General features: G+C 44.3%; 1 protein-coding gene across 2 annotated transcripts in view; it reads left to right on the plus strand.

Annotated features, from left to right (window-relative positions):
- The window catches only part of slc12a4 (solute carrier family 12 member 4), a 231,030-nt gene that overhangs the window by 120,845 nt on the left and 85,151 nt on the right, over positions 1-25,034 (plus strand). For both annotated transcript variants that reach the window (XM_072518277.1, XM_072518278.1), the window contains exons 4-8: positions 1,328-1,474; positions 5,264-5,318; positions 6,447-6,577; positions 10,599-10,840; positions 17,298-17,509. In XM_072518277.1, the coding sequence (XP_072374378.1) occupies positions 1,328-1,474; positions 5,264-5,318; positions 6,447-6,577; positions 10,599-10,840; positions 17,298-17,509 (787 nt within the window). The remainder of the gene's footprint in view (positions 1-1,327; positions 1,475-5,263; positions 5,319-6,446; positions 6,578-10,598; positions 10,841-17,297; positions 17,510-25,034) is intronic.

Here is a 25,034-nt window from a genome sequence, read left to right on the forward strand (position 1 = left end):
GTAATTGTTTCTCTGGCACCCAAATGTATATGTACCTCCCCAGTTCCCCTCCGCCCCCCCCCCCGCCCCCCCCCTGCACACACACAAACCGCTGCCGACTTGTGTGTTAAAAATAATATTGCCAATTGTACAGAGTTGCTGTTGTTGAGCATGATACCCTACCAGTTATTTTTTTCTAATTTTTTTGTTTTGTTTTTTATGCGTGTTCCCTTCTCGTGTGTGTGTGTGTGTGTGTGTGTGTGTGTATGTATGTGTGTGTATATATATACTTTGTTCAAAAACCCAATAAAAAACATTTATTAAATAAAGCATGGATCAGAACTGGGTGGAAAGGCACGCACTCTGCACCGAGATCCCCGTGCTCATTTTCCATTGGCCGATCAGGTCACGTGACCCTTCCACTGCCTGCCCCCTTAAAGGAGCTAACTACTACACCGAAAGCCCAGGCGGGGTAAAGCAACAAAAGTGATCAAGGCATGGTTTCTGGACCAATTGCTGTCCAAATAATTGCATATTCAGTAGACATGGGAAAGGCTAGACATCTTCAATATCACCTGAAGTAGAGGTGGTTTGATGTATCTGAAGATGAGTAAACTGTCCATTAACTGATCAGATTTGGCATTGTCAGAAGCTTTGGTGAAAACTATAGGATATTTGATACATCATATTTAAGAAATAAGTGAAACATAAAGAAAATATGCTTGAGATTGTATGTGGAGTGAAGGACAGCACCAGGGTGACAACTGTAAGAAGCAGGGAGAACAGCTGTTCACGGTAGCAACATTAGTCATTTTTAAAATTTCCTTTTCCCCCTTGTGTGGAGTAACTCCGACTTTCTCTGATATGTCCAGAATAATGTTAACACAATAAATAAAAAATAAGCAGGCAATTTTAAACAAAGCTGTTGCATACATTGGTGAGAATTGTTTCTTTACTATTTCTCCTTCATATCCTCCTCCTATACTTGGTCTATCCACAGTTATGCATTAACACAGCCAAGTTCAATTATAGTACAGCAAGAATTAATGTGGAACTCCAGCCTGCTGAACAGTTCAAAGAGAACGCATAAAATATATCCAGGTGCACACACCTTTTGTTTCAATTCACTAACAAATCAAGACAATAGTGACTACATTCCAAAAATATTTTGTTAGTTCTCAAGCACCTTTAGGATGTCCTGAAGTTGTGAAAGGCATTATACAAGTCTCTTTCAATCGTTCAATAAGATTTATGGAAGTCTTAAAAATTAATAAGTAAACAATTATTAAAATATACAGTTTGTAATTTCAAACCATTTTGAACTGTAATTTTTTTTCTCTCTCTTTAGTCACCCAGTATGGGAACCCTGATGGGAGTTTACTTACCCTGCCTACAGAATATCTTTGGAGTGATTCTTTTCCTACGTTTGACGTGGCTTGTTGGAATTGCAGGGGTCTTGCAGTCCTTCTGTATTGTCTTCATGTGTTGCTGCTGTGTAAGTGCCAGCTGTTCATACTTCATTAGAGTGGCTTGCCCAAGTCTAAACTGAACGTTATTGAAACTGAATTACCTTAATTTCCTCATTTCTATGGAACATTAAAGTACATTAGTATGTACCTTCCTCTGCATATGCCAGCAAGCTGGTATTTGCAGAGGGGGATTCATAATAATTTAACAGGAGCTGTAATTATTCCTAGCTAATTTCCAAAATATTTGAGGATATAACATATATTATGATCCCAATTCAGTCGGGGTGCATGCACTGTTAATCATTCTGAATGTTTTTCTAATATTTTAATGCTATTTTATGTTAAAACCATAAAGTATCCATAACTTTTGTGCTATAAAACTTTGATGAGAATGGCTTGGTTCATGCTTTTAGTTCTATTTACTGGTTTGATTCACAAATTCCAAAGCTGTTCGATTGCCTTTAAATATTTGCATGTGTTTTAGTACAAAATTATACAACCAAGGCTTTTCTCAAGATTGGGTTTAATCTGCGCTTTATTCCCTGATCTCTTGGGATACAATGGAGAGGCAGTGCCTGAATTTCAAGGCTAGAGAACAGGGGATAAAATGTGAACATAGTTTCCTGAGATTGTACAGCAACCTTAAGTAATTTATTGAGATTTTCTTCTCAAAAAAATTTGAATTGTTCACTTATTTTACCATTGTTGCCAAGAACACTGAGAGTCTCCTTTCCTTGAACGTTCCTCAACATGTGAGTGTTGTATGGTCAAAATATATATGCAGCTTTTGATGACAATTCAAAGGCCACATGTGTAACCAAAGTGCCACTGCGTCATCTAAAATAATTAACCGACCTTCATTTTATCATGATTCTTTGTATGGCAGATGTTTATAGAATAGCTAATAGAAGCAGTCCTGGGAATATCTGTAGTAGCCAGAGTGCATAATGCTGTATGGGTGGCTGGCATCATTGTGTTGGTTTCCTGTGTTTGCTAAAACCCAGTTTCCTTATATTGCAACAGAAATATAATCTGCAAAATGTATCAACAATTGAAATGCAAGGGGTTTGTACAAGGGCACCACTCTTGATCGCACCAACATAAAACTGCATTTTTAATATTTATGGTTCCTTCATACAATTTCAGTTCTCTATTATCCAACATGAAATGCCCTTCTACTTCAGTGTGCAATCGAGAATAACTGTAGCAACCTTTCCTCCGCAGAAAAAAAGGACTGAGCATAAAAAAGCACACTTAACAAGTGCAGTGGAGCTCACTTAAGTACATCTCTTGATTGAATGTAAACTTTTCTAGAATCCTAATTCTTCTACGAATTCATTCGCTAGAGAGTGGTTTCATGCATGTCATTTTCATGCAAAGGTTTTTAAAACTGGTCCTTCACTCATAAAAATTTAAGACTGAGATTGTCATAATATACACCAGTATATCATGGTGCAGATACACACACACTGATGGACACACAGCAAGACCAATCAACACACACAACACCGCAGCCAATCACCAGTTAGAGCACACTCACTATAAAGACAGGGGGCATCAGAATTCCCGCTCATTCGGGATGCAGCCTCCTACAAGGACAGCGCTTCTAGCTTACAGCACAGATCCTCACCATGTGCTGAGTGCATAGACTGGTTCGGACAGGCATAGGTCTTTGGTTTAATCTAACATCGTGTTAACCCACAGTGAAAATATGTTCAACAGTTTCTAACTTAATAAAATAGTGTTGCACTATTTTAAGTGTTGGTGGCCTGTATGTGTTCCACGGATCCGGAGCACCCAACACATCAGAGATGAGGAGGAATTTCTTCTCTGAGGTCAGTGAATCTGTTCAATTCATTACCACAGTGGGCTGTAAAGGCTGAGTTGTTAAGTATGTTGAAGGCTGAAATAGACAGATTTTTAATCAGCAAAGGAATCAAGAGTTATGGGGATAAGGCAGGAAAGTGGGGTTGAAGGTTATCACATCTCATTGAATGGCGGAGCAGAATCAATGGGCCGAATGGCTTACTTCTGCTCCTACATCTGGGCTGCATGGTAGCACAGTGGTTAGCACTGTCGCTTCACAGCGCCAGGGTCCCAGGTTCGATTCCCGGCTTGGGTCACTGTCTGTGCGGAGTCTGCACGTTCTCCCCGTGTCTGCGTGGGTTTCCTCTGGGTGCTCCGGTTTCCTCCCACAAGTCCCGAAAGACGTGCTATGAGGTCATTTGCACATTCTGAATTCTCCCTCTGTGTACCCAAACAGACGTCGTAATGTGGCGACTACGGGCTTTTCACAGCAACTTCATTGCAGTGCTAATGTAAGCCAACTTATGACAATAAAGATTATTATTATATTATATCTTATGGTCTTATAATTTGTCTCAATAGTACCTGTTCCAAGTAGACAAACTATTTCACCACCTTCTCACTCAAATCTCACTGTGACCCTCACCAATTACACCTCCTTTTCTGTCTCAATATACATGTACCTTTTAATCTATCTTAACTGTTCATGTACTCAAGCTTGATTTGTGGGATATACATTCAGTTGAATCTGCTCACCACATTTGCCCCATCAATTCTGGTTTACTTTTCCACTGTGCTGTTAAAAAGTAAGACTTGCATTTGTAAGCTATCTTTCATAACCACAGGACATCTCCAAGCACTTTGCAGCTAATAAGTATGAAGTCTATTAGATTACTTTTGTAATCCACCTAGGAAACGTAGTGGCCAGCTCGTGCACAGTCAGTTCCCACAAACAGCAATGTGATATGAAATGTGATGAGTGTTTTTGTGATGTTGATTTGGGGGATAAATATTGACCAGGGCACTGGGCATTAACTTTCCTTTTTTTCTTTGAAATAGTGACGTGGGATCTTTTACTTCCATCTGAGAAAGCAGCTGCAACCTTGGTATAATGCGTCTTCTGAAAGAGGGCACCTCCAATGGTGCAGCACACCTTTGGTACTGCACTGGAGTGTCAGCTTAGATTTCTTTGTACTCAAGCCTCTGGAGTGGAACTTGAAGGAACTTGAAGCCATAACCTTCTGGGGTTAAAGTGCTACCAACTGAATCATGACTGACACCCAAGAACATCAACTTCTGGGTCATAGCTCCAATACACCACTCCTACTGTTGGTTGAAAGGACAGACTGATTTACTTCAGTCTGGGCCCTCAGAATCCAATCTAAATGAGCACCAGCCAAATAATGGCTTTTACTTGACCTAGTTACTGTAACTACGCTCAGCACACATGAAAGGACTCCTACACTGCCTTTAAAGTGCCAGCATTTGAATACACAATACCCAGCTGGTGTTGGATTTGATACTAGCTAGTGACTGTGTATTCCATAGTTTGTGATGCTGGGATGTTTCCCTGTTTGACGTAGGATTTCCTGACTGCAGACAAAGGTAGATTTTTAGTTTGGTGATCTGAAGTTGCAGAGAATACCAGACCCAGCACTGTGTTCAATAACTCCATCCAACATCTTAATAGGCTTGACCGTCCCAGACGTTTGAAATCAGTGACAGAGCAGTTGAATCCTAGACTACTATCATTAAATCATTAACATTTTTAAGGGAGAAAATTGGGATTTTAAACTTCGCAGGAAGGATTATTTGGTGCCCCCAACTGGTAAAATAGGAATTACTTATTTCTCTTCAGGTTATTTTAGCATTGTTCTGGTTTTTGTACACATTGCTGAAATAACATCCAATAAAAAAAAAAAATTGTGGATTAACGTTTTTTAGGCCAAGAGTTCAGAGTGGATTGCTTGAAAATACATGTTTCAAAATTTAGATTTTATGTTTTTCAGACAATGTTAACAGCCATATCAATGAGTGCTATAGCAACAAATGGAGTTGTACCAGGTAATGAACTTGTTTTGAAAAGTCTATTGGCAAAAATAAATGGTCTACACTTTCAGTGCATGTTTTTCATTTTTGAGGTGGTTACTTTTCAAGCATGTTCTGTTGAGCGAGATTAGAATTTAATTTAGCCATGCATGTACCATCCACTTTGATATGTTTCTCCTTATTTTAAAGAAAATGAATATTTTTAAAACTAGCAGCATTTAGCCAAATGACATAAAGGGTGGAATTCTCCCATGGTGAGACTAAGTGCCGTGACGGGGTCGAGAATGTGTAATGTTTGCCGTTACAGCGGCTGGCGGGAAAGTATGCCAAATCTTTCTCACCGACCTCATTAATCATGCACCTGGGTGTTTTACGTCATATTCGGTGGCAGAGTAGGCCTGGATAGTGCATGGCCTGCCATATCGTGTCAGGGTGCCATATTGAGAAGGCATTCAACAGCACTGACCCGCTGTTGAAGAAAGATTGTTGACCTGAAAATGAAGGTGGATCGCTGAGAGCATTCTAAGACCAGAAGATAGACATCCTGAGAATGCAGCTGGATCTCCAGGAACATTCTGAGGCTGGAAGATGGACCTGCTCCAGAACACTGAATCTGGGAGGTCCACCTGCAGATGCAGCCCCGAGCGATGACGTGGTGTTCCAGGCTCCAGGGTTGTGGGTGGCTTCTATCCTGAACTCTGGAGGCAGTGCCAGGCATTGTTCAGCTGAGTCCCGATGTCTGCATGCCACGTTGTTGCAAACATGATTGATGCTAGCATGTTTTCCTTCTGGCATCGCAGTGAATATGATGTGGGGAGGAGGTGGCTCGCGCTTTCATCGACATCCCATTAACGGAATGCAACTGGTTTTCCAACTCACCTTGGCAGGCACCAGCATTAGATCCCATTGTAAATGCACGCCTGCAAAACTAATTTCCGGGACTCTCACCATATTCTTCCCCCAAATCTGTCATCAAACCCGCCGGCGTGGGCTTAGGAGAATTCCACCTAAAGACCGGGAAAATATGTGACTGTACAACTTATTGTTTCATCTAATCAAGGATCCACTTTTGAGAATTCTTCAGCTTCACCTAATCCCTGTAATAATATTTTTTTTCTCCCTCTTTGTGCATCTATTTTGCAGCTGGAGGCTCTTACTTCATGATCTCAAGGTCCCTTGGTCCAGAATTTGGGGGTGCTGTAGGCCTGTGTTTCTATCTTGGAACAACCTTCGCTGGAGCCATGTATATACTCGGTGCCATTGAAATTCTGCTGGTTAGTAGACAGTAAACTGTAGTTTTGACAATCCTTTGAAGTTTCTCTTTGTTTTAATTGCCATGCTAAGAAACCTAAAGGTGCAGTTCTATGAAAATGGAATAGCCCAGCTCTTGCTGCGATCTAATGGAAAGGTTTCTGAGTGTCATTTTTGCTGGGGGTTTCTCACCGGCTCTGCTGTGAGTTCCCCACCACAGTCTAACTACACTTAGGGCGCGATTTAACCAAAGAGTTTCTAAATGTGGTAGCGAGCGGGAACTGCCACAAGCTTCCCAATGCTCGGCCTGGTGAGGCAGTCACCGCTATAAAACATTAATGGATTCACTTAACAAGGCCCCAAGGGCTTCACTCAGCAAATAATGGTCCCGCCAGCTGATACGCTGGGCCCATGCTCGCCAGCCGCCACTAACTAGGGACACCAGCACTTAAACTGATCCTGCACAGTTAACCCCACACAGCTTGCAGCCATGCCACCGAGAAAACCAGCCCAATTAGGTGATGCCGGCCTGGGCAGATTACTGGACGCAGTAGAGGTCAGACAGGATACCCTGTTCCCCTGAGGGCCTCGGAGGGTCAGCCACAGGGCAGCCAGTGCCACCTGGGAGGAAGTGCAGCAGCCATCAGCTCGGGAAGTGTATCCAGGAGGATCGGCATCCAGTACTGCAAGAAGATCAATGACCTCCAGTGTGCCACATGGCTGAGTTGGCACTGGATCCCCAACCCCACTGAACCCCCGCCCCTCGAGCCTTCCCCCACCCCCGCGATGATCGACACAGGTGGCTAACGTTGCTCCTCTGTGTCTCTGCTGGAACAGTTGCCCCAAAACCAGCAGGAGAGGGCCCAAGTGGGAGGCAGGGTGCCGGACATCAGAGTCCTCACTCTGTACTTGGAACGGGCCCTGGAGGTCATGGAGGTGGCCAAGGACAGATCAGTGACCAACGTAGAGCTTAGCATACAGCACAGAGGTGAAGTTCCAGCTACCCTCACCCAGATGACCTGTCACACATGCGTTGTTAATGCCACACTGACTGTCCCATCCTTCCCCACTGATCACTTATTCATTCTCCCGCAGGATCTCCATTGGACAATGCCAGCCCATCCATGGTGGCCCCCACCCCCCTCCGCATCCCATGAGAGCACCTCAGGCGAGACCACCGTTGAAGCATCACAACTATCATCCGCACCCTCCACCAGCGCAGAGACACACACCTCAGCGGGCAACAGTATTAGTCAGGCTTCTGGGGCACTTTCTGGTGAGCACAGTTACTGATGCACATCAGGTGGAGGCAGGAACACCCAGGCGAGATAGTAGTCGGAGGCCTGCTGGATCGCAGGACCCAGCTGGACCCCAGTCAGATGCAGAGCCTCTGGACCAGGTTTACCCGGAGCTGATGCAGACGCTAGGGTGTGGCCGTGAGATTCAGAAGGGGATGTCAAGTCCATAGCTGGAGGAGTCCCAGATTGGAGAGCCTGGTGCACAACATTGGCAGCATGAGTGGAGGTGTCCAAGTCATGACTCAGTCGGTGATGGCCATGGCTGGATGCCTCAACAGTGTGTCCCAATGTTGGGGACACATTTGTTAAATAATTAAAATTGTTGACCTCGACCAGTCTGGCTCCTCTGGCCTTTCTTCCGCAATGCGGGCTGAGAACCAATCCTATGCACCATCTCCCCGGACACGGAGATCCTGGATGCCTGGGATGTTGGCCACTGCGTCCGTGGTGTTGCCTCCCGCAGTGTTCTGGCGCAGTGTCTGACATCACGGTCTGATTCCTGGGCAATAACCCCCACATGCTTCATGCAACACCTGCCCACAGGAATCCACTTGCGAGGTGCAAAGTGCTCATTTAACAACGATTGTCAATTTCCTATTGGCAACAACCTTCAGCCGCGCGGTCAGTGGGAGTTATGGATGGTCGGTGGGATAGGTGGGCAGGAACTGGCGGTTGCCGCCAGAACAAGACCAAACGATCTAGGGGTTGGTATGGCGGATCCGTGGGCGCTGAGACACCCATCTCTCTCTCAGCCTATGGTCGGCCACCCCCCCCTCCACCCTTCAACCTTCCAAACCTCCCAGTCGCCCCTTCACACCTTCCCTGCACCCCCCCACCCTCCTTTCATGGCCCCCCTCAGGCCTTGATCTTTGGCAGTGCCACCTCAGCACCTGGGCACTGCCACCCTGGCAGTGTTCCTGCTGGTTTTGCAGTGCCACCTGGGCATCTTGGCAGTGTCAGGGTGGCAGTTAAGGTGCTGATGTTCCAAGGGGAGTGCCAGGGAGCCACTCTGCAATGCCCCTGACCACCCAGGGGCCTCTGATGGCCCGGGAGACCCCCCCCCCCCCCCCAAAGCGTCGTTCCGCCTTGGACCAGTACCGAACAGACCCCAGCTGGGGCCTCCCTGGGAATTCAATAGATCCCGGGAGGCCGTTAGATCCTGGGTGAACTTGCCTAAGTAGGTTTAAAACCTACTTAAGCCAGCGTTCTTGATCATGCCCATCGTGGGCAGGATCCTGATCTCAACACCTTGTGAGATTTGGATAGATCACGCGAGGCATACTGTCTGCCGGTAGATCGCGCCCCTAGTCACACTTGTGAGGTTAATAAGTTAAAGTCTTAATGTCAAGTTGAAGTTGATAATGATATGTTTACTTCAATACTCCCATGATTGGATTTTTCCGAACATTTTACTTCTACAGTGATCAATATATTTTTGACATGTCCAGTGGTTATGTGTGCAACCCTTTAAGCTACAATTTTTCAGTGACTTCAGTTAAAATAAGATTTGCATTAAAACAATTGCTTATTTGTGCTTTCAAAAATGCCCCTTTGCTTAATTGACAGTGAACTTTCTCAGCAGATCTCATTAGCGCATTTCTATTAGGTGCATAGCGAATAGCAGACAATTCCTGTAACATTGCTTCTCAGGAGGGATATCACGTATTATGAAACCAATGGCTAAGCTCAGACCTTATGGTTACTGCAGCTAGCCTCAAGGCGGGTAGGTTTTTGAGGATCTTCCCAATACTCCTGTTGGAATTGTGCGTTTGTGAGTGCTTTTTGGATAAGAATAAGATTGAGCACAGCTTTGATGTCCTCCTTGGTTGGACAGCTGAGAACATTCACTGTCTAAGCATGTACTTTAAGAATGACTACTTTCATTCCAGATGAAACTCAGCTGAGATAAATGCAACATTGGCTGGGCGGTGAGGCGGAGGGTGTTAGCGGTTGGAGACGGGTTCAGTTGCTATTCCTATCTGGTATTTTTAAAACCAGTACGTTTAAAAGCATGGGCAACATCTGAGGGTAATATTTCCCCCCTTTCTGTCTGGAGAATTTGCTGTCTGTGAAAAGGGAAAAGGAATAGACACCTGTAAAATAGAACCTCCATTTCTCTACCTAAGGGTAGAGACCCACTGTCCCCATGGATGTTAACAATATAGTTTTATGTGTCAAATTTCATGATATTGAAGTTTTGACTTAGAATTGGTCTTGTTGATCCATTTGTATTGAATCTTACTTAGATATATTGAGTTAATTGTGTTGATCTGTTCAGAGGTCACAGTGCCCTGGAATCTACAGTGTGAATGCTGTAGTATTGCTGTCTGTTGCTTTCTATTTCTGCAAACATGAAACTGGGAGTTTGCATAACCAATGTTATTCCCACCTGCGCCAGGAGATTCTTTTTAAAAAATGGATAGTTGCAGATTCTTGGGAAGTGCCTGAGGGTAGATTTTGCTCCTCGACATGCATCGAGAATCTACATTCTGTGATAGCAAAGAAGCAGATAACGGTGACAAACATCTCAGTTAGCCCTATTCTGCCCATTAATTTCCTGAGGCTTTTTTCTGTGATGTAACCTGGTCTTTGCCAGGAGTAAATGCAAGTCCAATTTTCCATCTTAACCTATCAATTGTATGTTTATCAAATAAAGTATATTTATTTTTTAGTTTGTGTATGTTTTAGTTTCTTTGTTTTATTCTATTGTCTCCAAGCTCTTCTACTGGTTCACTTTGTTTTTCAGGCCTACATTTTTCCTTCAGCAGCTATATTTGCGCCAGCTGAACCACACGAAGAAACCAGTGCTATGCTCAACAGCATGAGAATCTATGGGACAATTTTCCTTACTTTGATGTGTCTGGTTGTTTTCATTGGCGTCAAATATGTTAATAAGTTTGCCTCTTTATTTTTGGTCTGCGTGATACTATCCATCTTGTCCATTTATGTGGGGGTTATCAAATCAGCCATTCTTCCTCCAGAATTCAAGTAAGTATTAACATTGCTGACAGCCATTATTTATATATTATATATATAAAATGCATAATGTCATAATATATGGGAGGCATTACATATTATCCACATATATTATATGCATATACAAGGTATGTAGCTAATTTCTAACTATTCATCCGCACTATTAGGAACCAGTTACAGGTGTGACTTGAATTACCTAATTCACTTTAATTATCATCCTTGGATCGTGAGATGTAATTTATAACAGTATATGAAGTATTATTTAATATCCATATATGTATTTAATTGCTATGTAAGAATCTTTACATATACTAGTGAAATGAAAGCATGAAAATATAACAGAAACTTGCAGAGGGCATGAATGGGGACAGAGTCCTGTAGCGTGAGATTAGCCGGGTGTTTCCAGGTGCCCCAAGCGCCGAGAAACACCCCGCTATCTAACGCCCATCTGGGTAAATCAGGGGCTGCCTGACGAGGCCACACTTAGCCTTGTTTTCTGCACTAAGGAGCTTCACTCGCCGAAACCCCTCAGTGTCGCGAGAGATTGGGATGCCATTTTCAAATCGCGTCCCTATCTCTCGAGGCCCCCACACGACTCCTGAACCACCCCTAGCCCCAACTTGTACTAGAGTTAACATAATTCCATCTGGTGCAGATTTTTAATAATTCAAGCAAGATTATTGTAAGGATAAATGGAGTTTTCCAAGTACCAGGTGTAAAAAAACAAAAAACTGCAGTAAATACTTCAATTTTGAATACTGACAAAGCAACTATGTTGCTAAACTATCATGTCTCTTCAAATGTGATGGTATTTAAGATCGATGGAAACCAATCAAAACACTGTCACAATGTCTTTTTTTAACAAACTGGCATTATTGTCGAGCATGGTTGCAGTTTTTTGAAAAGTATAAGTAGATCAATCAAGTTCAAAGCAATAGTTTGATATGGTATATTGTGAAAAATGTAATCTTTGAAAGATACTCTGGGCGGGATGTGTCCGGAAAGCAGCCTGGCGCAACATGACCAGTAGATGCTGGGAGATCCCACTTCCGGGATCTACTCGGCTCGCCATGCCTCGCAAGATCTAACGTAATCTCACATGATGTCGCAATGTGAATCCCGCCCATTGTAGACGGAGGTCACTTTATGGCAAATCTGCAGATTAGAGTGAAACAGCTGGTCTCACTCTAATGTGCATTCGTGAGATCTAACCAAGGTGTGGGATCTAACTCCCTCGTCTTGGGAGACCTCGGGCAAAGGCCGTTCAGTGCTGGTTCCCACAAACAGGGACCAGACGAAACTGCACTCGTGGGTGTCTCCCAGGGGATTGGAAACCCTCAGGTGCATGCCTTCTGGGCAGGGTGGTACCATGGCAGTTCTAGCCTGGTACTTTTTTTTTTTACATAGAATTTACAGTGCAGAAGGAGGCCATTCGGCCCATCGAGTCTGCACCGGCTCTTGGAAAGAGCACCCTACCCAAGCCCACACCTCCACCCTATCCCCATAACCCAGTAACCCCACCCAACACTAAGGGCAATTTTGGACACTAAGGACAATTTAACATGGCCAATCCACCTAACCTGCACATCTTTGGACTGTGGGAGGAAACCGGAGCACCCGGAGGACACCCACGCACACACGGGGAGGACGTGCAGACTCCGCACAGACAGTGACCCAAGCCGGGAATCGAACCTGGGACTCTGGAGCTGTGAAGCAATTGTGCTATCCACTATGCTACCGTGCTGCCCCACTATGCTAGCGTACTCTGGCAATGCCACCTGGGTGCCAACCTGGCATTGACAAGGTGCCCATGTGGCACTATCAGCTGGCAGGGGCACTGCTAGGATGCCAGGCTGATATTTGTGTGCAGCCAGGATCTGGCCTGGGTGCCTGTGCGGGGCCCGAAGACCCCCTTATGGGTGGGTTGGGGCTTGGGGGTGGTTCAGGAGTTGCGTTGGGGGCGTCCCAATCTCTCGCTACACTGAGGAGTTTCAGCGAGCGGAGCTCCTCAGTGCAGAAAACGAGGCTAAGTGTGGCCTCGTCAGGCAGCCCCTGATCTACCCGGGTGGATGTTAGATAGCGGGATGTTTCTCGGAGCACCGGGAAACACCCGGCTGATCTCACGCGTTACAGGACTTTGGTCCCCATTCGTGCCCTCTGATTTAAACTTGAGAGTTACACTATCCAATGACTATCCAATCAATTCGAGTACAACCTATATATTGACATATATATTGACATAGAGTCAAAACGCGTTAACTATCTCTTCCCCTTTACAGATGCTGTCAGACTTGCTGAGTTTTTCCAACATTTTCTGTTTTTATTTCTGTTGGCATGGCCTCCCTTGAGCATTTAAGATTAGATAGAACATTTCTAAGCTATACACCAAAAACATACGGCCCTGACAGGTAGCAAGTTCCAGTCCAGACGGCTGACATGCACCAACAACTCTTCCTTTCTTCTTCCTCTTTTCTTCTCAGTGCGCCGGTCTTCTCAGCTTCTGGAGCCTTCAGGAATGTCTGACTGGAGTCTTCCTTTCAGAGTGTTTTTCCACTGCAATGAACCTTTTCAAAGTGTCTGGCTTTAAACCCTTTTTCCAGGAGGAATGCATGCAAGGATTATTGACACAGCCTTTTGGTCCGATAAAGATTTACTTTATTTCAAAATATCCTATCCGGCATTGGGCTCTTTATCCAAACTTCGGGTTAAACTTTGTCAGGCTACTCTCCTTTAGCCCCTTAGACCTTTCACATGCATTCTGGCATTATCTGGTCATTCTTACCTCAGCTCTTTATCACCTCTCAAGCTGTCTTTCCCAGACTTGTTCTATCCTCTCATAATATTCCATCTCCAGGACCACACTAACTCCCCAAAAGGTTTCAATCATGCCAATATCAATTATATGTGACTAAGACTGTTTGTGGGACCTGCTAACAAGCATTCTCAGTGGCCTTTCAGTGCAACTGTTCTTAGCCTGGTTCACCAGCCTGATGAGGGATATAGTTCACTGCAGTCAGTTTAATGTTCCCACACACTACTGAATATATGTGCTTTAGCAAGCTAGATTAAATGAAAAGTCCACGTCTTTATACCACTTGTTATCTCTTCCAACTATGGCTCTTTATTCAAACCAGCCAACTTTATCGAAAAATATCACAGAATCACAGAATTTACAGTGCAGAAGGAGGCCATTCGGCCCATCGAGTCTGCACCAGCTCTTCAAAAGAGCATCCTACTTCAGCCCACGCCTCCACCCTATCCTTGTCACCCCATCTAACGTTTTTAGACACTAAGAGCAATATTTCATGGCCAATCCACCTAACCTGCACATCTTTGGACTATGGGAGGAATCCGGAGGAAACCCACGCAGGCACAGGGAGAACGTGCAGACTCCGCACAGACAGTGACCCAAGCCGGGAATCGAACCTGGGATCCTGGAGTTGTGAAGCACCTGTGTTAACCACTGTGCTACTGTCTGCTCTAAATATGATTTCTCTATCCTGTTGAAACAGTAAAAATTAACTTTAAATACTAATCCATTTCTTTACCTATTTCAAACTAATTGTATGTATGACAAATTTCTTCACAATATTTATCCATACTATTAGGAACCAATTACAGGTGTGACTTGATTTACCTCAGTCACTTTAATAATCATTCTTTGAGTGTGAAACGAAATTTATAGGAGAATATTTGCTCTATGCTATTTTCTGTGTACACAGGTTTTGTTTTGGAAAAATTATGCGTTTTTTAATGAATTTTCAAACAAAAACTGCAACAGATTTATTAAAGGCAAATGTTTGACTAACTTTGATGCAATTACAAGATAGATGAAGGCAGTGGAATTATAAACAGTAGGATAATCATTATGTTACTGGACTAGAAATGCAGAAGGTGGGACTAATGACCTGGAAGCATGAGTTCAAATCCTACCACAATAGCTGGGGTATTTATCGTTCGTTAAATAAATTCAGACTAACGGACAATAGTAAAAAACCTATCTGGTTCACTGGTGTCCTTTAGGGAAGGAATTTTCCTATCTCTGTCTTGGCCTGACCTGCACATAACTGTTGATCTATAGCTATTTGTGGATTCTAAACTCCTTGCTGGAATGGCCTAGCAAGCTATTTGATGGTCAAGAAGGCACCCTGCCACTACATTCTCAGAGTCAATTAGGGATGGATGTTAAATCTTGCTGGTGGTGCTCATATCCCATAGAATGGATATTTTTAAAGTTATTGTTTATATGGACTTTTTTTAAAAAGTTGATAAAGTGCCACATCTTAGGCTTGTTTGCAAAACTGAAGCACATGCGATAAGAGGGGCAGAGGAAACCTGGATAATTGCCTATGGGATAGAAGACAGAGTTGTGGTGAATAACTTTATTCTGGACTGAAGGGAGGTTCAGTGGAGTTCCTCATGCTTCTGTACCAGGATCATTGCTGGTGCAGGACGCAAATTTGCAGTTCACTTGAACGTTGGAAACGTAATAAGCAATGGAGAAGGTAGTAATAGACCTTTAGAGGACATAGGTGAGCTGATGGAGTAAGTGAACACAAGTAAATGAAATCAATGCAAAAAGGTGTGAGGTGATAAATTTTGGTAGGAAACATGAGGAGAAACAATGCATAGCAATGTGAAAAAAGGGCAGCTCTATGGCACAGTGGTTAGCACTGCTTTATCGCAGTGCCAGGGACCCGGGTTCAATTCTGACTTTGGGCCACTGTGTGGAGTTTGCACGTTCTTCCTGTGTCTGTGTGGGTTTCCACCGGGTGCTCTGGTTTCTTCCCACAATCCGAAGATGTGCAGGTTAGGTTGATTGGCCATGCTAAATTTCCCCTTGATGTTCAGGGATGTGCCGGTTAAGTGGGCTTACGGGGATGGGGCAGGGGGTGGGCCTAGGTAGAGTGCTCTTTTGGAGGATCGGTGCAGATTCGATGGGCCAAATGGCCTCCTGCATTGTAAGGATTCTGTGATAATAAATGGTGCAATTTTAAATAGGATCCAAGAACAGGAACAAATATTTGAAGGTGGAGGCACAGGTTAATATAAAGCAAATGGAAACCATATTTTAGAATAGAGGCATAAAGTACAAAAGGCTGGAAATATACCAAATATGTCATATATTTGTTTGCCCCAGCTGGAGTGTTGTGTCCAATTCTGGGCACTGCATTTTAGGAAGGATGTGTGTGTTAGCAGAGAGTACAGAAGTGTTTTTTATATTTGTTGGTGGGATGTGGACATTACTGTTAAGACCAGGATTTCTGTTTGCTCATCCCAAAATGCCCTCAAGGTGATGCTGAGCTGCCTTTTTGAACTGGTTTGCAACTGTGGTTTTGCAATTCTTTAGGATGGGACTCCAGCATCTGGCCCAGCGACAATTCAGGAACAGCTCTATGTTTCCAAGTCAAGATTTTATGTGACTGGAAAAGAACTTTGCAGGTGGTGATCTCTTTGCTGTTCTTGTTCTTCTAAACAGTGGAGGTGCAGGTTTTGAAGGTGCTGTTGAAGTCTTGGTCAGTTGCTGTACGGCACCTTGTAATGGTACCTTCAAATATTTGTGCACAAACACCCCCATGTCTGTTCTTGTATCCCATTTAAAATTGCACCATTTATTATCACAGAATCCCGACATTGCAGGAGGCCATTTGGCCCATCGATTCTGCACCGATCCTCCAAAAGAGCACTCTACCTAGGCCCAACCCCTGCCCCATAGCCACAGTGCAGCAATGGTGGAAAGAGTGAATATTCAAGCAGTAGCCAGGTTGGCATTCCAATCAAGCAGGCTACCTTCTTCTGCACTCATCCAGCCATTCACCAGAATAGTTCCAAAGATAAAGAATTAATTACGTGGTTGAATTGAGAAGCCTTTCTCCTCTGAGTCGAGGTAGATTTGTTGGAGGCGTTCAAAATCCTGATCCATTTGGATAAGCTGGAATAAGAAGCCGTTTCCAGTGGCAGAACAGTCAGTAAGAGGAGAACTCTAACTTCAGGCTATAAGGAAAAGAGGCAGCATAAAGGTGGAGGAAGAGATTTACACAAGTGACTTGTGATCTGGAATGCACTGCCTGCAAGGGTGGTGGAAGCAGATATTGAGTATTAGCTATAAAAAAGGAATTGGATACATACTTGAAGGGAACAAAGTTGACAGGGCTATGGGGATGTGTAAGGCAGTGTGGAAAAATTGGATAGCTAGTTTGAAGAAGCATGATAAGCCAGATAGCCTCCTTTAGGTGCTGTGCTATGATTCCCTTATTGAAACCCAGTTTAAAGAAAATAAATAATATTTGTCTTTGATAGAAGAACAATGAGCTTTGAATTTGTAGAAATATGTGTGGCCGTGATTTTGTTGCAACATAGTTCTTGATACTATTATGTACCTGTAAAAGCAATTTTAATGAAAATTGTAACATTGTGAAAATGTTATGATAATTGTATTGCAACATTAGAAAATGTTATTTTTTTTTAGGATATGCATGTTGGGAAATCGAACTCTCTCCAGAAATCTGTTTGATGTTTGTGCCAAAACCACAGTTGAAAACAATTTGACAGTGACAACTAAATTGTGGGAACTGTTCTGCATCTCTAAAAATCAAACACAAACTTGTGATGAGTACTTCGTTCAAAATAATGTCACTGAAATCCAAGGAATTCCAGGTGTAGCAAGTGGCATAATAAAAGGTTTGTATAAAACTGGTTATATTAATGATGCTGCTCATGGAGCATTTTTATGACTAATGGAAATGATTTATGTAAGCATGACATGCTGAAGAATGTCTTATTTTCAAAGTTAAATTCTTGCAGTAGGAAGAACAATTACTTGCACAATAGTTGCTTTGTTTATCCACTAGAGGGCCCTCTTTTACCTTGCAAACTTTACTTGATGCTTAAATCTCATCAGATGGCAATTATAGCATGGTCCACTCTTCATTGGTCAAATGACCGAATGAAATACTTGTTTTAAATTAACTGTGAGCAGCCTGGTGGACATGCGTGCAAATATCAACACATTTTACTGTTCGATTGAAGGAAACAACTATTATTCTGTGCTATGTCCAAATTCAGATTAGTCAAATGTAAACCAAACATTTACATGTTAAAATAAAAGCTCTGAAGAAGAGTCATACGGACTCAAGTTTTTTAAAACAATATTTTTATTGAACTTTTAACATATTTCAAACGAGAAAAAATTACACAGTACAATACCAACACATATTCATTTTTCATTTCATATATCAGTAAAATCGACCAGCAACTTGAACCCCAACAACCATAATAGTGCCCAGAATAATCACGCCACTCACTGACCTCCCTCTCCTCTCTTTCCCCCCCCCCCCCCTCCAAAAGCCACCAGCTCTTTAAAATGAAAAATGAATGGCTGCCATCTCGGATAGAACCTGTCAATCGACCCCCTTACCGTGAACATGACCTTCTTGAAGTACAAGAATTTCATTAAATCACCCAGCCATGCTTTGGCACTGGGTGGTTTTGCCTGCCTCCAGCTCAGCAGTATTCGTCGCCATGCCACGAGAGATGCAAATGCCAGAGCATCCACCCTCGTCCTCAGCTCTGGTTGGTCCAACAGTCCAAATATAGCGACTAATGGGCAGGGCTCTAAGCCAATATTCTGGATTGCCGAAATGGTGTGGGAAAAGGACCTCCAATAGCCCACCAATTTGGGCCAGGACCCGAACATGTGTGTATGGGGAGCAAGCCCTTTTGAGCATCGCTCACACTTATCCTCAACCTCCTCAAAAAATCGACTCATCCTGCCCTGGTGAGGTGTGTCCTAAACACAACCTTTAGTTATGTTAAGCTCAGCCTTGCGCAGAGCGATGTAGCATTTAACCCTGCAGCGGGACGCACTCCATACCCCCTCCTCCAAAATGGGTCCTAGCTCCTACTCCCACCTGGCCTTCACCTCATCCTCCAAAACATGCTTTTCTTCCATAATCTGCCTATAAATCCCAGATGTGCTCCCTCCTCCACCCCCACACACAAGACCATCCTTTCCAGCAAGGTGTACAGCGGTGGCTCTGGGATAGTTGGAAATACTCGCCTAACAAAGTCCCGCACCTGAAAATATGTGAACCTATCCAATCTTCCAAGTCTGATTTCTTCGTCAACTCCTCCCTACTCGCAAACTGTCCCTCCAAAAACAAATCCCTCCACCTCTCCAGCCACTTATCTTTCTACCCCCTGAATGCAGCATCCAACCTCACCAGCTCAAATAAGTGACTCCTAAAGATTGGGGCCCACCTTGACATCGCCCTCAGCTTGAAATGCTGACGTAGTTACAACCACATTTTTAAGTGACGACTACCACCAGATTTACAGAATATTTTGCAGGCGAAAAAGGCAAACATGCCATCACCAGGGCTTCCAGATATGGTCCTCTACACCCCCCCCCCCCCCCCCCCAAAAGCACCGGCTCCGCATTGGCCGCCCAATAATAATGTAACACATTTGACAGTACCTCAGAAGGAACCAAAACACTGCAATACTTGCGTTATCTCTCCCAAACCTGGCTCTGGATTCCTACCATACAGTAGTAGGTCATCTGCTTTTAAGGACACCTTGTACTCTACTGAACCCCTCACAATTCCCTTCCACTTCTCCGAGGCCCTCAAAGCTATGTTTTAATTGCCAACGCGGACAACAGCAGGGACACAGAGCATCCCTGTCTCATCCCCCAGTGTAGCCTGAACGATCCCGAATTCATGCTGTTTGTTCGAACCAGCAGCCTGCGCTTCTTATAGTAGCTGGACCCAGGATGCAACCCCAGGGCCAATCACAAACTTCTCCAGGGCCACTAACCGCTAACAAGTAGCTCCATTCGACTGTGTCAAAAGCCTTTTCGGCGCCTAGACACACAATAATCTTTGATTCTCGTCCCCCCCCGCCCTCGAAAGAACCACATTAAGTAGATGTCTCACGTTAGAAGACAATTTTCTACCCCTTACAAACCCCATCTGATCTGTCCCCACTACCTCTGAAAAGCAGGGCTCCAGCCTCAGCACTAGGAATTTAGCCAATAGCTTTGCATCTATGTTAAGCAGAGAGATTAGGCGGTACGACCCACACTCTGTGGGGTCAGAAGGAAGGAGATGGAAGCCTCAAGATCTCCAGAAGGGAACCTTGCGACACTGAGTCATTGAACATCCACAGAACCAATGGGGTCAGCTGGTCCGCGAACATCTTGTAAAATTCTACCAGGAACCCATCAGGCCCTGGTGTCTTCCCTGCCTGCATCTTACCCAAAGCCCTATGGACCTCCTCCAGCCCCAACGGCACCTCCAGTGTCTTCTGCAACTCCTCCCTCACCTGAGGAAACTCCAGGCTCTCCAAACACGTAATCACCTCCTGCTCAACCTCTGGCGTCTCTGACCTGTAAAGCCCCTCATGAAAGGAACAAAACATCCCATTAATTTTGTCTGGGGTAAAGAGCAACCCACCCTCCAAATCCCATATCTGAGCAATCTCTCTGGCTGTCTCTTGCTGCCTTAGCTAATGAACGAAGAGTCAGTTGGCCTTTTACCCATACTCATAGACAATCACCTTTACACGCCGCAGCTGTCGCACTACCCAACGCGTGGACAGTAGGTCAAACTGTATTTGCAGCTTCTTCCTACGCGCTAAACGATCTGGCTTTAGGTCACTCACATACTCCCTGTCCACCCCTAGAATTTCATCCACCACCTCCTGACACACCCTGTCCATAAATGACTTATACGAGATGATCTCCCCCTTAATCGCACCTTTTAATGCCACCCACACTGTAGACGGTGAGACCATCCCGTTCCCATTCCATTCAATACAGTTCTTAATGGCCCTCGAAATTTTCGCACAGAACTCTGTATCCGATAACAGACCCATGTCCAGCCTCCAACACACACGTTACGCTCGGCCCCCGCTCCAACTTCAAATCCACCAAATGTGGCAAATGGTCGGAAATTACCACTGCCGAATACTCTGCGCTCTTCACCCCAGTTAACAAGGTCTTACCCATAATGGGAAAATTGATACATGAATGCACCTTGTGTACTGACGAAAAAAATGAAAACTCATTATCCCCTGGGTGCATAAACCATCATGGATCTGCCCTTCCTGTCTCTTCCATAAATGCTGTTAGCACCTTTGCCATCCCCGAAGGACTAGTGATCTGGGACTGGAGCATTCCACCTTTGGATTCAAAGCACAATTGAAATCCCCCCCTCAAAATTAGCTGCCATGTCCCCCAGTTCTGGAATGGCAGCCAACAACCGCTTCATAAAATCGACATCCCAATTCAGGCATATACATTCACCATCAACACAGCCCTCCTCTTCAACGTACCTGTGACTATCAAATGTCGGCCCCCCCCATGTCAACTATCATCGTTACTGCCTGAAAACGAATGCTCCTGCTAATCAGAAACTCCAGCCCCCATGCCCTACTGTCAAACTTTGAGAGAAAAAGTTGGCTCTCCCAGACCTTCTGCAACCTGAACTGGTCCCACACCCACAGATGATTTTCTTGTAGGAACAGCACATCAGCATCCAATCCTTTTAAGCGGGAAAAAAAAACCTTGCCGTCTTCACAGGCACCCTCAGCCCTGCTGTTCCAGGTGATCAGTCTTGTTGTGGGTCTCTCCCCACCCTCCCCCTCAAGTCAGCTATTTGCACTGTAGTGCAATATTCCTACCCAAATTCCTGGGTCCCAGGCCCATCTAAGATGGCATTCAGCCTTACCCACAGGGTGAGATAAAGAGGAGTCTCTGGTCACTGTAGTTCACCCCACTCTATTGCTCCCCGCTCCAGACCCACAGACTGCATGGTGCCATATCCCCCACCAGCCACCGCACCGACACAAAACTACAAATAATCCTCTCCCAACCTGGCCCAACAGGCAGCAGCCACTCTCCCCACACCACTCCTAGCTTCCCCTCTCCCCATAGATGGCAAAGCAGCTCCCAAACAGGGTCCCTTTAACAAATCCCATCTAACATCAACCAATATGTCCACGTTCCCCCCCAACCGTATTCACGCCCTAACAAGACCAACAAAACTCTCCTCTCCCCTTCAAGAAAAAAAATAAGCAACCTGTACCAATCCACTTTTTACAAACGCCCCCTTCCCCCAACAGAGCAAAAGTGAAACAGCGGTAAATAACTAACATATCTACAGCATACAAACTTCCCCCTTCATACACAGAGTCCAAAAATAGACCTTGTCACAGCGGTCCCAACTGTCTCTCTTGGATAAAGGCGCCTGTTTGCTCCGGTTTGTCAGAAAAGTAGTCATTCGAGTTAATTATAACCTGTAAACGTATCGGGTACACCACTCCAAACCTCGTACCCTGTTGAAGGCAGCTCGTCTCCTCGCCAACTCAGCTCCAGTATCCTGGTATATTCGGATCGCATACCTATCCCAGTCGATGTTCCGAGTCCTCTTTTCCCTACTGGGTCGACTTCGAATCATCTGCTCCCTCTGGCAGCCCCACCAACCTGAGGTTTAGCTGCCGTGACCTGTTTTCGAGCTCCTCCACTTTAAGTCTCAGGCTTTTCTTGTTTTCCGCCACCATAATTAATTCTGCCTCAATCAAGGCAAACCGATCCTCGTGCCTTGACAAGACCTCCTCCACCCCTTTAGCATCTCGTCTTGTGCACTGCGTCCGACATTCACACCAATTTTACACAGATTGGAGCCAAAGCTTCTTCAGTCGTGGCTTTGAAAGGTTGTTTAATTTCCTGACCCTGTCGCTCGAACTGCCTATCTATTTGCTTGCCGAACTTTTCAAACTCTCGCACCATTACGGCGCACAACATGTCTAATGTGTTGGGTGCAGCAGTGTCCGTCTTCCCTCCTTCACCTTTCTTTGGGCTTTCCTCCTGAGCCTTTTAGGTATTGGGCTTTTTTGTTGACGATTTCATATTCCTGTCAGAAGGAGTTTACTTACTCACCTCATCAGGTTTGGGCACCAAAAACGTTTAAAAACATTTTTTTTTAAACTGGTAAAAAGAGATCAAATGCGAGACCTTGCCGGAGCTGCTTTAAGTGCATCCAGCCTTAAATGACGTTTCCTGGAAGTCCCGACTCAAAAAGTTAACTCTGTTTCTCTCTCTCTGCAGATGCTGCCAAACCTGCTGAGTTTTTCAATTTTCTGTTTTTATTTGCACACTAATCCTGTTCCAAATTTGTGCTACTGTCGGGATAATTTTGTGTTTTTTAAATTGCCACAATTGCCCATCATCCATTGTCAGAATACTGGCAAGGTTAATAGCACTGATTGATTGTTATTTATGCACAAAAGCTGTAGGAAATTCAGGCTAAGGCAGATGCATGATTACATCTAAAAGCTGTTGTCTAGGACAGTAGATTTTAAAACTTTTTTTCCAGGGACCCATTTTTACCGGTTGACCTTCGCGACCCACCATTTTTGCTTACCTTTAATGCAACTGGTGAGCCTGCTTGGTCCTCACAATCTCACTTGCTTTGCCATTTATAGTGTTCATATATATATATAATTTACATATACATATATATAATTTACGGTGCAGACTGTACATTTCTGTATGGGTTGTTCATAAGAGGTCCTGGAGCTCACACCAGCACTGCTTTGTCAAGCCGTGGACTCTCCTGTGAAGCGCTCTCCAGCAAATTCAAACAGATCCTGGCCTGTATGTCTCTGGCCCACTCTTCCTTAGTCCAGAAAGATCCACCTTCAGTTCTTCGCACAATTCTTTGGTTGCTTGCTGGCAGCTACAAAACTGCCTCACTAATTTGGCACCCAGAGTACGTGATATCAGTGTACCAACCGCGTAGTACGTGATATCAGTGTACCGGCCGCATAGTACGTGATATAAGTGTACCGGCCGCATAGTACGTGATATCAGTGTACCTGCCGCATAGTGCATGATATCAGTGTACCGGCCGCGTAGTACGTGATATCAGTGTACCTGCCGCGTAGTACGTGATATCAGTGTACCTGCCGTGTGACCGACTTTCTGCCGCCACTTTTGGCAGGCAGACTCTGATTTTTTTTTTTTTTAAATCTGCTCCATTCGGCTGATGGGGCACACATGCACATCACGGCCGGCATTCTTGAAAGCCAGTCGCAGCCATTGGGCACTTCTTCCTGTGATTGCGAATGCTGCGACCAATCGCTCCGCAACCCTCGCAACACCCGCTCACAACCCACCCACGGGTTGCGACCCTGAGTTTGAAAATGATTGGTCTAGGACACGCTACGGTTAGCTTTACAAAAATAGCATCTTGAGGATTGGCTTACAGTTTCTGTAATCGCCTGTAATAAGCACCTACTGGTTCAGAAGACTAGGAGTTGGTCAGAAGTGACTTAAGGAGCCTGTTTTGGAGCCATTTATGGCCTTATGGCGTTCTTTTAATATTGTGTTCAGTGTTAGTTCGTGCCAACGAACTCTATGGCACCAAGTATGAATTATTGGAAGTGTAGTCTCTTCCTTAATGTCTGATTATTGAATATTTTTAAAATGTGAAAAAGGTTACCATTCCTTTTCTGTCACTCACCTTTCAGTCCAATCCTTCTTTGGCTCATTACTTCCCTTTCTGTATCTGATTTGCTGCTGAACTCATTCACTTTAATTTACACTTCTTTCTCAGTCCTTGAGCTGTTGATTTCACAATCTGATTGGTATGCCTTGATCACTCTGGTTCCAGGGACAACATTTTACATTGCCTGCCAATGGACTGGGGGAGGTCATAATACTCCCTGGAGGGAGGCCATAATACTCCCTGGATGCCCTTCCCAATGGGCTCTCACCCAACCTGACCTCTGTTCCATTTCACAGTGGGACGCTGAACCTTTACACTTGTCTGGTCCTGTTTTTGACCAGTTTTTTTTTTTTTAAAAGTTCTCACACTCATCAATTTTTGATGCAAGTCATAATGAAGATTAAACTGGTAAAACCAAGTCTAACAAATGGCATAATTAGATTTACTAGTGCAGCAAATTATGGCTCATTGAATTTATTATACCAGGCAATTTTGAAGTTGAAATAATTGACATCAAATTATTTAAAATAATTTTGTATATTTTAGTGTTTCTGATATGGTAATACTTGAAACCGAGATGTAATTCACTCCACAGCCTTGACTACCTGCTAGTTGGCACTGCTGCTGCACAATTCATCTGATAGCAGCTAAATCAACAAAAGATTGTGAAAGATTAAATGTATGTTGCAGTGAGC

Source organism: Scyliorhinus torazame, chromosome 10 (genome assembly GCF_047496885.1).
Source record: "Scyliorhinus torazame isolate Kashiwa2021f chromosome 10, sScyTor2.1, whole genome shotgun sequence".
NCBI classification, from domain to species: Eukaryota; Metazoa; Chordata; class Chondrichthyes; order Carcharhiniformes; family Scyliorhinidae; genus Scyliorhinus; species Scyliorhinus torazame.